A 12,381-nucleotide genomic window follows, 5' to 3' on the forward strand; every position below is an offset into this window, starting at 1 on the left:
CCTAATGATTTCTTTCTGCAAAACAAACATCTTATCACAATAGCCAGTTTCCCCAAAGGGTGATTCCATAGTTTAGCTGACTATGTACAAAGGCATAATCACATGTCGAGTATTATAATGGTAGGTATCTCTTCCTCCAAGAGGGGACAGTTTGTCCATGTACAGGATAACCTTTTGAATGTAGAGTGATTGACAGAAGGATTGTTGTGGTTGGAGATTTGCTATATTACAATATGGATTTTCATAACATTTTTAATTATAAAACATTATTATATTAACATTAACATATTCCCTGAAAATGCAAATATTTTTTGTGATTTATTTGTATTGTGAATACCAGTTGTAGAGCTGCAATGTTTGTGTTCAAGTAATGTCTTACAGATTATGAAATTCCCCCATGGTAGCCATCCCATTTTTGCGACCACAAGGATTTATTTGAAGTGTTAGCTAAAGTAGGTACAGCCTGAGGTACTGAGGGTGTCGCACTGACTGTAGAATCAAAGTGAGGGTGAAAGAGTGAACATGAGGTTAATGTCCTTTTGGAGTTTGATGATTTTTGTTTTGTTTGGGCAAACTAGATTGTTCATCTGTTGTCACACTGAATCAATTTAATTTGTTTTCTAATATTTTTTGTGTCAATTTTGATATACTATTATAAAACAAATTAAATTCGTGGGTCTTGGGTTTCACCCTTTTAGGATCCACCGGTGATAATGCGACACCACATACTTGTCCGCTATTGACTGGCCATTGGCATATCGCCGGTTTGGTAGTCTTGTTTTCTAGTACCATTTTGGAAAATATATTACTGAAAACTGAATGGTCATCAGATTCACTCTTTACAACAATTACACAAATATAGTTGCATTGGATACATTTACTAACAGACATCAAAAAATGATAAAAATTATGCTGGTGTTGACGTAGTTGAATTAGTAGTGTAAGGTATTTTTAAAAGTCACATATTCCATTTAGTTTATCCTATACGTCTGTACAAACCCAAAAATGTAATTTTATTTTTTTACTACTTTATATTCTCATTGACTTCACTATTGATTTGTTTATATGTACAGATGTGACTAAAGAATTAGAACAGTTACTTCGCAATGTTAACTAAACATAACTAAGTTAATGCTGGTTCCGGCACTGTTAAGTGGAACGAAGTTCCTATCTTGTTTACATGTAATGACATTTCAAGTTGCAACCCGTCACCCTGCTGGAGGGATTTTAGAGGGGCAGCTAATTTGTGATTTAGTATTAAAGTAATGTAAATCCTTAAACATAATTGTTTATTTTACTATCTTAAATTTACTTTGTCAATATTTAACTACGTTTTACCTTCTGATTGAACCATTACAGGAGACGAGACTTGGGTAAAACACATGAATTATGAAACCAAATTAGTCTATGGAGTAGGGGCATATACACTTTCCAAAAAACCCAAGGGAGTTTGACTACCTGGTTGAAAGTTCAGGCGTCAGAATTTTATAACGGCGACTATGTTGAAAAATAGTATTTTAGTGTTACTTTCAAATGAACATAATATAATTTTTTTCTTTGTTTATATCAAAATTTAATCTAAAATTAGAAAATAATTTAATCTAAAATAAAATATTTTTAATTGAATTTAGTTAACTTTGATCACCTGTAGGGTCAGTAATTTTGAGGGCATAATTGATTGACCTGGACAAAATCAGGCCGGAAATTATGTAGACAAGAACTGTCAGGACTTTGTCTTGCGGCACTAGTTCTGAGCTCAGAACGATTTCAGTTCAGGAATGGCTTGACACATCTCTAGTTATACACATTTCTGCATGTTTACTTGTTGATTAAAAAACTAACAATTTTTATTAGGTTTAACCAAATTTGTAACACATCCAAAACTATAAAGAACAAAATAAAAATAATTACTACACTTAAAAAATTAATAGACAGATAGTTTCTTTGTAAATAATTTTGGCTTTTTTGAAAAGTTAAAATTATACTTTATATTGAGAGCAATTAATTTTAACAAAACTTGACAGGCTAGGAATCAAAGACATTGCACTTCAATGGTTTCATAGCTATCTAGGTGAACGAAGACAAATAGTAGAACTGAAACAGACTATTAATGGAAGAACAGTAAATACAAAATCTGCTTCACGAGAAGTAAAAAGAGGAGTCCCCCAAGGGTCTGTGATGGGACCAGTCTTGTTCGTTCTGTTCACCTGCGACCTCTCCACATTCATGGAACCTCAGACAATCATATATGCTGATGACACTGTGCTGCTATCCAACAACAAAACAGCTGAGGCGTTGGAAATAGCCTCATACATATCTATCAGCATGGCTCATGATTACTGTATAGCAAACGACTTGGTCTTTAACAAGGAGAAGACAACACAGATGATTTTGGGTAAGCACAAGAACAAAGTCTCTGGAACACCCAAGATTGGAACTGTTGAACAAACAAAGCACCTTGGAATGATTCTTGACGACAAACTTTCATGGGACAGCCACATTGATTCTCTTTGCTTAAAACTCAACACCGCTTTGTATGTACTGAGAAGAATCAAGGCAGTGAGTACAGAATTGACTACAAAGATAGTCTATCACTCGCTCTTTGATTCTCATGGAGTGATTCTATGGGGCAACTCGTCCTCAAAGAACCTTCAGCGGATCCTACTCATTCAAAAGTGAGCAGTAAGAATCATGGCTTCCCTCCAACATCAAGATAGTTGTAGAGAGGTATTTAAAACACTACGAATATTGACAGTTGTGGCAATTTATATAATTGAAGTCATTGTACATGCCTACAAACAAGGACTTACTAGGAATCGTGATCTTCACGGCCTGCAAACAAGACATGCTCAAGACTTCAGCCGGGCAATACACAGGACATCTCTATTTTCCAAAAAACCATCATATGCAGGAGCGAAACTCTATAATCTGCTCCCACCTAAGCTGAAAGAAGACAATCCTGAAATTCTCAAGCGAAGACTGAAGACCTGGTTGCTGAAAGAATCAATCTACAGCCTGGAAGAATTTGTGACATCCTGTAGAACATCCCAAGGAAGGACATAACCTTATGTATTACTTAGATTTAATTTTTTTATTTTATTTGATTTGTTTTATCGATTGTTGACCCTTGTTCTGTACTTGATGTTCACGAATAAAGCCTACTGATTGATTGATTGATCAATGCATTTCTGCACATTTGGTACTACAAAACAGCTATTTTCATCCTTATTGGACTCCAGTTATGGATTTTTATTACTAAAATAACCTTGTGTATATCTATGCAGCTTTGGACATATTACCAAAATGGCATTACGTAATTTCGGGACATAGCAATTTTTTATTCTGGTCCCAAAAGGATCAACTTAAATCAACGCATCAACTTTTCAGTCATCCAATTCCCACCAGAAAGAGGTTGTCTTATAGACCTATTTCTGGTGTTAGGTACATAAAATTCGTAATAGTAAAGATAGAATTCAATTCTTGGATTTAATATTAGATTCTACTCTGTACTCATTCACAAACTGTATTCGGGACAGTTCAGCAAAACAGCTGACAAAAGAACCTTGACACGAATCTCAAATTTTAATTGATATGTTATTTGTCATCAAGTATTTCTTTCTTGAAAAAGATATTACTATTTTCCCTTTTTTATTTTACACCTTTAAGCTTTTTGAGTTCATAACAAAATATTACCTTTTCCTTAATTGTGCTAAATTTCAAGGTATTACCTAAACAAGATCAATTGATTAGTTAGAAACAGTAGCTAAAATTCAGCTATTACTGTAATTATTTTATCTTACTACCCATAGTATTAGTATCGATGAATTTCTAAAGTTGTTCAGAATAAGTTGATATAAATTTAATTGTACCCATTTCAATATTTGAAGAGGAATACGATTTTAAAATATGTTTATGGCAATTAGATATTTTCTATCCATGCCAGGTCTAGGAAGCTAAGAGTAACTTTATAGTTTACTTTCAAATAGAAGGAAATTCAGATGAAATACACAGATTAATTATAAGAATGGGGTGTACACAAATATACTGCAGTTTATAAGAAAAGCTCTTTTATTAACACAAATGGAAAAAACATTCTTACAAACTACAAATTTTATTGGACAATAGTGAGATGTTGAGTTCTAAGGAACAAAAGTAAAGCAACATAACTGATTTAAATATACCACTTGAAAAGAACCACAACATCCATTTAATTCACGGGTTTCGATAGTTTTTTTTACATTTTAATATCACAATATTTTAAGTATTACAAATAACTCAATTTAACAAACAAAACTATTGTTACTTATGGTAAAACTAAATGTGGTAGAACGAATGAAAATAATATTTTATTTAATAAAAACAATCATTTTATTCAACGGACTTGAAGTATTCCTTTGCCCCAACAGGATCAGGCTTCATAGACTTGCTACCAGGTTTCCAACCAGCTGGGCAAACTGCAACAGAAACAGTGTTCAATTATAATTTACATCCACAACACTTCAGTTATTTTAAATCCATTTAGAAAATAATTTTGTCACAACAATAGACAAATAGACAATAGACAATAGACAAATTTCTTTATTACGTGTTCATTAAGAACAGAAATAGGGTCATGAAATACAAGTACAACAAATATTATGTTGTCAGTGTCAATGAACATGGCTGCGCCTCAGGTCATCTTCTCTTGCAGTTATGAATTCTTCCAGCGTGTAGGTTGGCCTGCTCACAAGAAAGTCATGGAGTCGCTTCTTGAGAGCTGCTCCTTTGAGTTGCTTTATTGGTGTTGGGAAAGAATGTTCCACAGTTTACGGCCATTGTAGCTTGGACTTTTTTCCATACAGGGTTGTGCGATGTATTGGCAGGGACATAGTTTTTGGAGTTTCTTGTGTTATATTTGTGGTAGTCTTCATTGGTCTGTAGATTTAGCTTGTCAACGTATAAGATAATGTGTAAAATGTATAATGATGTGACTGTTAAGATTCCTAGAGTTTTAAAAGCTTGTCTGCAGCTTTCTTGAGGTCCGAGCTCAGCAAGAATTCGTACAGCTTTTTTCTGTAGAAGAAGAAGTCTGTTATTGTTATTGGCTGAGGATCCACCCCACACCGCAATTCCATACCTTAAAATGCGATTCTACAAGAGCGTGGTACGTTGCTTTGGCAGCTTCCAGATCACTAACCCATTTGATTCGCCTCAAGGCATAGATTCCAGTACTGATTCTCTTGCATAGATTATCCACATGTTCTGTCACGTAAGTTTGTTATCCAGAACAACTCCCAAAAATGTAACAGAATTTTTTTGTTGATATATCAAGTATGTTAGGGATAGGGTCTTTTTTTCTGCTGAAAATTTACTTGAATTGTTTTGGAGGGGTTTATTGCTAGTGTCGTTACTGTTACAATAATTGAGTGCTTTATTAAGTGCGTTTGTAGCTGTTGCGTGGATTCCCCTGGCGGTGTCATTTTTGACCAGGAGTGTTGTGTCATCTGCTTACATAACACAGGTGGTGTGTTGGTCTTGAACATGTTCGGGGGAAATCGTTAACAAAGAGCACAAAGAGGACGGGGCCAAGGACCGATCCTGAGGTACACCACGGTTGACAGGCAATGGTTGGACTTGACTGTGGTTTTTTACACCGCAGCTTGTGGTTTGCACCTCGACAATCTGAGATGCGGCCTGTTAAGTAGTTCATGAACCAGTTTTTTGCTCCTCCTACTATACCCAAAGATGTTAGCTTTCTTGCAATTATGTCATGTCCTAAGCAATCGAATGCCTTGCTGTAGTCAAGTAGCAGGGCAGTAACATATTGTTCTTTGTCAATTTGAGTAGTAATAAATTCAACAAGGCTGATTATAGCAGACGAAGTTGACCTTTCTTTTTAGAAACCCGTGTTGGCTGTTATTTATGAGCTTTTGGTTGATTTAGATGTGCCATGAGTCTATTTAGGACTACTTTTTCTATAATTTTTGAGAATGTCGAGATCAAAGAAATGGGGCGGTAGTTTTTTCACATCTGTAGTTTGTCCTTTTTTATATTTAGGGTATACTTTTGATAGTTTTAGTGCTGACGGGAATTCACAAAGGGTGAAAGATTTATTAATTATACTGACTAGTGGTGGTGTGAGTTCATTTACACAGTGTGCTTCACTATTTTTGAAGAGTACTCGTCTACTCCACTGGAGGACTTTACCTTAAGGGAATTTATAATGGATGTTTACCTCTTTGTTATTAGTCAGTTGTAGAATTAGTGGGTTGTTTATGTTTTTTCTTGAAGTGTGGTCTGCTTGATTATTGTCGTCGGTTGGTTGGCGGTTGTTTGTTTTGTTTTAGTGTCAGCTCAGCTATTTCAGTGAAAAATTTATTTAAGTGTCCCTGCAACTATAGAGGGGTTGTTTGTATTCTCTTCATTTATTGATATGCAGAGTTCATCTGGGTGATCCTTTTTTAATTTTCCTCTCTTTGTTTATAATGTGCCATAGGGCTTTACTTTTGTTACTAGCTGAGTCAATTAGTTTTGAATTCGCTTGTTTTTTTAGATCTCGAAGTTTGATATCGTAGTTCTTTTTCTTTCTTGCCATGTCTTCTTTGTCTAAGTTATTCCCTGTCATTATAAATTTACTCAAGGCTCTGAGAAAAATGTCTTTTAGCTCTTTAGCCTCGGAGTCATAGTGTGATTTTACCTGTTTCTTTCTCTGCTCTATTTTTTTCTTGGGACAGGCAATGTCAAGAGCTATTTGAAGGGTATTGGTAAAAATGTTGTAGGCTACGTCTGTATTAGGGGCATAGTGGATATTGTCCCAGTTTTTGTTTGACAGAGGGATTTCAGATTGTTTTAGGTTGGCTTGGCTAAAAACTCTTCTAAACGTGGTCTGTGAACTGTTGTTAATTTTGCAAATGTTTTATTTTAAGTACTTGTGCCGTGTGATCTGATAGACCTGTCATAACAATGTTTGTGTCATTGCCGTCAGGTAGATTAGTACATATGAAGCGTAAGTACTGTTTCATGCGTAATGCGTGTTGCAGGTAGGAGGAGTCTTCGGATGTTGTGTGTAATTAGTTCATCCTTAAGCAGGGTGTTTTCTGTGGTGTCTTTTCATGTCCGTCTATATTTATATCTCCCATGATCACTACAGGTTTGTTATGGGCTTCTATGTGGTCAAGGATATTTGATAGGCTGTTTATACAGGATTTGGCACTCTCTTTTTGGGGAACGATAGATTCCAAGAAAGTAAATGGTTTCCTCCATGCATTTAACTTTGGTCATTGCCGCTTCACAACAGAGCTCCTGACATAAGTGGGAGACATCAATGGCTAGGGCATTTTGTACCAGGGCTGTTCGACATAGATAGCGACCCCACCCAGTTTGTGGTTTTGCCGACTGAATTCCGCTATTAGTGAGTAGTTTTCAATTTGGGTGCTCCTCAGATGCTCCTTTTTTAGTCCCGTGCTCCGTTAATATGACTAAGTTTTGGTTGTGTTTCATTAAGGATGTGGTTTAGGCGGTCTACCTTTTTTCCTAACCCACAGATGTTTTGATGTAGGACTGTTAGCTGAGTATTTGTGATTTTTTTAAAGTCGAGTTTATGAATATTCTGGTTTTGAACTTGCTTATTTTTTTGGTTGACCTGGCCTAAAAAAAGTTTCTCTAGTCTTGGTTGCCTGTGAGTTTGGTTTTTGTGTGTCATTGCAGATCTTGCTTCGCCCGTAACTTTGCTGTAAGAGGCCTTGGTATCTGTCGCCGTGAAGTTTCCAATCGTGGAAGTTGGGGGTAACAAGTTTTCATATGTTTGTCCTTCTTCCCATTTAGTGGCACTTACTGGTGGTTGTTTGTAGTTTGCTTGAGGTATTGTATTATGAGAGCTTGCCTGTGGATAGTGAATAATTATGTCATCAATGGCTTCATTTATAGTGTGAGGAAGCAGGAATGGTACAGTGTCGGTGCAGTGTTGTGGTTGGGATTTGTCCGCATTGGAGTCCTCAAAATGCTTGTCATCGGTATCTTTCCAATTATTGCCTCCTTTCTCGTATGAATTTTTAATATGTTCAATATTTTTCTCAAAGAATTTTTCATACGTTTCTCCATCTTCAAGTTTCTGTGCTGTGACTGGTGGTTTAGTTGGTCCTACAGCTATGCTTTCTTGTGTAAGACGAGATGATTTCTTCAGCAGTTTTGGTGGTGAGTAGCTGTCAGGTTGGTGCATCTGAGCCTCGACCAGGATTTGGTTTTTGTCATTATTAGTTATAGAATTTGCTTGTTGGTGTTTGGTGCATATAATTTGCTGTATCCACTCCAGGTAGATTCCCTGTCTGTTCAGTTGTCGTAATGAGAGCTTGTTTGGATTTAGCAACTTTTAGTGAGACACTGAACTGGTTTTTTATTTTACCTTGTATTTCTCTGATTTTGGAGGTATTCAGCTTATGAGTTCGAAATCTTTTTTGTGCTACTAGGTGTTTGACTGTCTATTAAGACTTGTGGATCCTTTGCACAGTTGTGCTGTTTAATTTGATCATTAAGTAGCGTTACTGAAAGTTCCATACAATCCAGCTTCTTTTCCAGCTTTGCCAGCTCTTGAGCCACTGGTGTTGGACTTGACGGTGTTATTGTGTAGGCTGTGGCTGTTTTGTATGGTTTGCGTTTCTACATTTTTGAATTTTTTTTGAGTCTTGTTTGGTTTTTGTCCAGCGAATCTCTTTGTCCAGATTTTTCTCTTTTGAGGTTAAGGATTGTTTGTTCTAGTTCTGATATTTTATTTGCTTGTTCATCATAAATGAGAGTCTGTCTTGTGTCATGTTCCTCATAAAAGTTTTGTAGTTCTTGTCTATTTTGTTTTTCCTTTGTGATCTGGGCTATAGCTTCCTGTAGTTTTTATTCCCAATGCTTCAATTTTATGTAGGTATTTTTCCTCGGCTTCAGTTCGATCCTCCAGTGTTTGCCTCCATTTCAGAAAGTTTAGCCTCCAAAGCTGAGTTTCGGATGCTTAAGTCCTCCACAATCCTTTTTCAGCTCCAAGTTCTCCGCCAAAAGGAGACTGCCCACCTCAGCCACCAATGCCAGGGATGTCTCAGGGTCATCTTCCTCTTGTCCCTCTTGATCTTCTTATCCTTTGTTTTTACAGCACTCAAACTCAGCTCCAGATCAGACTTAACTGTGTTTCTATTTGCCTTGACCTTGTGGTATCCTGATGGGCTGGGTGTCTTAAATGTGGGAAAAAAGTTCTGATTCACATATTGCCACAAAGGTTTAATTCTGACATAGAGCCGTTTTGGGCAGTCATTGAGGTCTTGCAATTTTCACATGCCCATGTTTTTATTTCATCTTGGGTCAATTTTTTTAGGCGCTTGTCAGATATATCTCACACAGCCACCATGGTACCACTGGTTACAGGACCCAGTACATATTATACGGAGTATCTTACACCCCAACACTGCAAGCACCACAGGGGTATTTGGAAGTTTCCGAATTCGTTTTTGGGCATGTTAATAGTTCTTTGTGACAGATGTAAATCAGTTTTTAAAAGTTTAAAATAATAATAAAAATTGATCAGTTTGATTTAATTCTGTTTGGCTGGTTCAGAATCTGTCAGTTTATGAGTTTAAAGTTTAAAAAATTTAAAATAATGATAAAAATTGATCAGTTTGATTTGATTCTGTTTGGCTGGTTCAGAATCTGTCAGTTTATAAAAATGGTTCATTGAAGAAAAAATTATCAGTATTAATAAAAATAATGAAATTATTATAAAACACAATAAAATTATTAATAACAATGATCAGTTTGTTTTAATTCTGTTTAGCTGGTTCAGAATTTGTCAGTGTATTAAAATGACTGCAATTTGTGAGAGAAAGGGTTATGTTGTTTCCCTCTTCAAACTTCTTGTTGTCAGCAGTTTGCAGTTCAATAGTGTAGATTTTTTGTAGCCGTTGAGGTAGAATGTGTCATGTGATAGTTGCTGTGCAGTGATGACCTTGTCAGTGTGTGTGTAACCAAGGTGTGAGGTAGGTTCCGCAGGAATGTCTGCCACTGCTGTGTCAGCACAGGTGTTGGGTTGCCACTTACAGTTTAGTGGTGTTTAATGGTGTGCAGATCAGTAAGTATTTTGTTGTTGTTTACTCACTAAAACTTCACAATAAATGGGAGCACTTTCACAGTTGATGATAAGTGTCGGCCATCTTGTCTGCTCATCTGAGTTAACTCAGTTCATGTTATAAAATATATTTTTACTCCATAGTAATTTTTTCAATTGTTGCCTACCTATATCTATATGTGACCCTTAGGATAGGGGTGTCAACGGCATTCTGTACTCCAATCGACTCTGTCTTCTCAGGAAACAATCATCAAAATATAAAACAATGTTTACTTAAGGAATTGAAATCTTTTAACTTAAACAATCATTGTTTTTTGCTCTACACAGATAATCTTGAACCCAGCCAAAATATATCTTGTTTATTAAAGGCAACATTTACTCACACATTCGAGGGAGGATCAAACAGTTTTGCAACCAAGATAATAAAGAAAGGTGTTAAAAATATGAAACTAAGATACTTTTACATAATTACCTCCTAACTGAATACATTTGGTCAACCTGTTCGGAAGACTACTTCATTGCTCTATCATAAACAAAAAAAGTTATTACGGTATAACTTTAAACACTTACATTTTCACCTAAATTAATTGCTGCTATCAGGCCTGCAATTACTATCTCAATGGGTTAAAGTGTGCTATCGGTTACAGATGCGATCAGCATCATTCTCTGATGATGGGATTAAAAAACTTCTGATTCGCTAAGAAAAAATGTAAGAATAACAGAAGAGGTTATGTAGAAAAGTAATAAACTATATTTACTTTACCAATAAGTGTTCTAAAAGAGAAGTCCGGCTAATATTTGATTCACCCTTGTACTTAAGGTAGTGATGTGTCAAAGCTGAATAGGGTATGAAAAAATATTCATTATTGGTGATCGGCAAAACACAAAATTGTTGAAACGTGATTTTGTCATACTACATATTTTATACCATAGATGAATTCTAATTAACAAATAATCAATAACAAATGAGCAATAATATAGAAAATTCCAACTGTAGGCAACACATTTACTAAAATATGATAATGGTCCAAGATAGTGACCATTTTGTACCACAAATATGTACATACACCACTGCAAATTGCAAGTTTCCCGCTTCTACTCGTAGAGGGAAGCTTACCTTCATTATGCAATTTTGCAGATAGTTAAAACATACAAAAGCCTTTATATTTTTATTTTTTATCAGGAGTGGTTTGAAATATTAAAAAATGTAATATGTTTTATAAACAATACAAATATATAACCAACCTTTTGTAGTTATTATAAATGGAATACATTTTGAAAGCCTATTTTATAATCTATCAAATAAAAGTAAAAGGTAGAGGATATATCTTAGTTCTTAAAAATATAGCAACTTCCTTGAACCTCCACAAATCCCTCTGAAATAACTATTTATCCCCTCCTTATTTCAGTGTAAGTAGCATCTTTAAAAAAAACGCTGTGTATTAAACAGAGAATAATTTGTTGTATTTGATAATCGTAATAGTTTTTTTTTTTAATGGGCAAAAGCTTAAGGCTGTTTTGAAACCCATCCTCTTTTTACACTCTTATAATAAAATGTAATTCACACCACGAAACAAATTTTGTATTTTCAATGATACTGACAGTGTAATGCAACAGAATGTAAACTAATTTACTTGTCGACTATGTGACATTACCTTCGCCATGCTTGTCTGTGTATTGGAACGCCTGCACCAACCGCAGGGTCTCCTCGACAGAACGGCCTACAGGCAAGTCGTTGATTGTGATTTGGCGAAGATTTTGTTTCTGATCGATGATGAACAGACCTCGATACGGGATGCCGGTGTCCTCGTTGTATACGCCATATGCCCTGGCAATCTTGGCAGACTTGTCAGCCAGTAGAGGGATTTTCATCTCCCCCAGACCACCCTGTTTACGGGGAGTGTTCACCCACGCCAGATGGCTGAAGTGGCTGTCAGTGGACGCGGCAACCACCTCGCAGTTGATCTTTTGGAACTCCTCATATGCATCAGAGAACGCGATGATTTCAGTTGGGCACACGAAGGTACTGAAACATCAAATCAGAATCAGTGTTTTGATGTTTAGTCTTCCATGATATTCAGTACATGTATTTCAGTAAGATTTCCCTTTATTCGCCATCCAATTAAAATAGTGTTAAGATTTCTTATTCTTGAAACTATTTCTTAACAGAAGACACATAAACAATAATTGTTAATTGATTTATTGTATTATACCCAGGATGATCTCACACAAACATTAGCTGCATTCACCCTTGAGTTACCACTCAAATTATTTTGCCTTATAATGGAAACAACACATATTTT

The 12,381-nt window shown here is 35.7% G+C and overlaps 1 protein-coding gene across 4 annotated transcripts in view; it reads right to left on the reverse strand.

The window, feature by feature from the left end:
* Window positions 1-4,050: 4,050 nt before the first annotated feature.
* LOC124368774 (peroxiredoxin 1-like) overlaps window positions 4,051-12,381 on the reverse strand; it is a 33,740-nt gene continuing 25,409 nt past the window's right edge. For all 4 annotated transcript variants that reach the window (XM_046826130.1, XM_046826127.1, XM_046826128.1 and 1 more), the window contains exons 3-4: window positions 11,734-12,104; window positions 4,051-4,454 (exon numbers count right to left, since the gene is read on the reverse strand). In XM_046826130.1, coding sequence (XP_046682086.1) covers window positions 4,369-4,454; window positions 11,734-12,104 — 457 coding nt within the window. In that variant the 3' untranslated portion in view covers window positions 4,051-4,368. The remainder of the gene's footprint in view (window positions 4,455-11,733; window positions 12,105-12,381) is intronic.

Source organism: Homalodisca vitripennis, chromosome X (assembly GCF_021130785.1).
Source record: "Homalodisca vitripennis isolate AUS2020 chromosome X, UT_GWSS_2.1, whole genome shotgun sequence".
Taxonomy (NCBI): Eukaryota; Metazoa; Arthropoda; class Insecta; order Hemiptera; family Cicadellidae; genus Homalodisca; species Homalodisca vitripennis.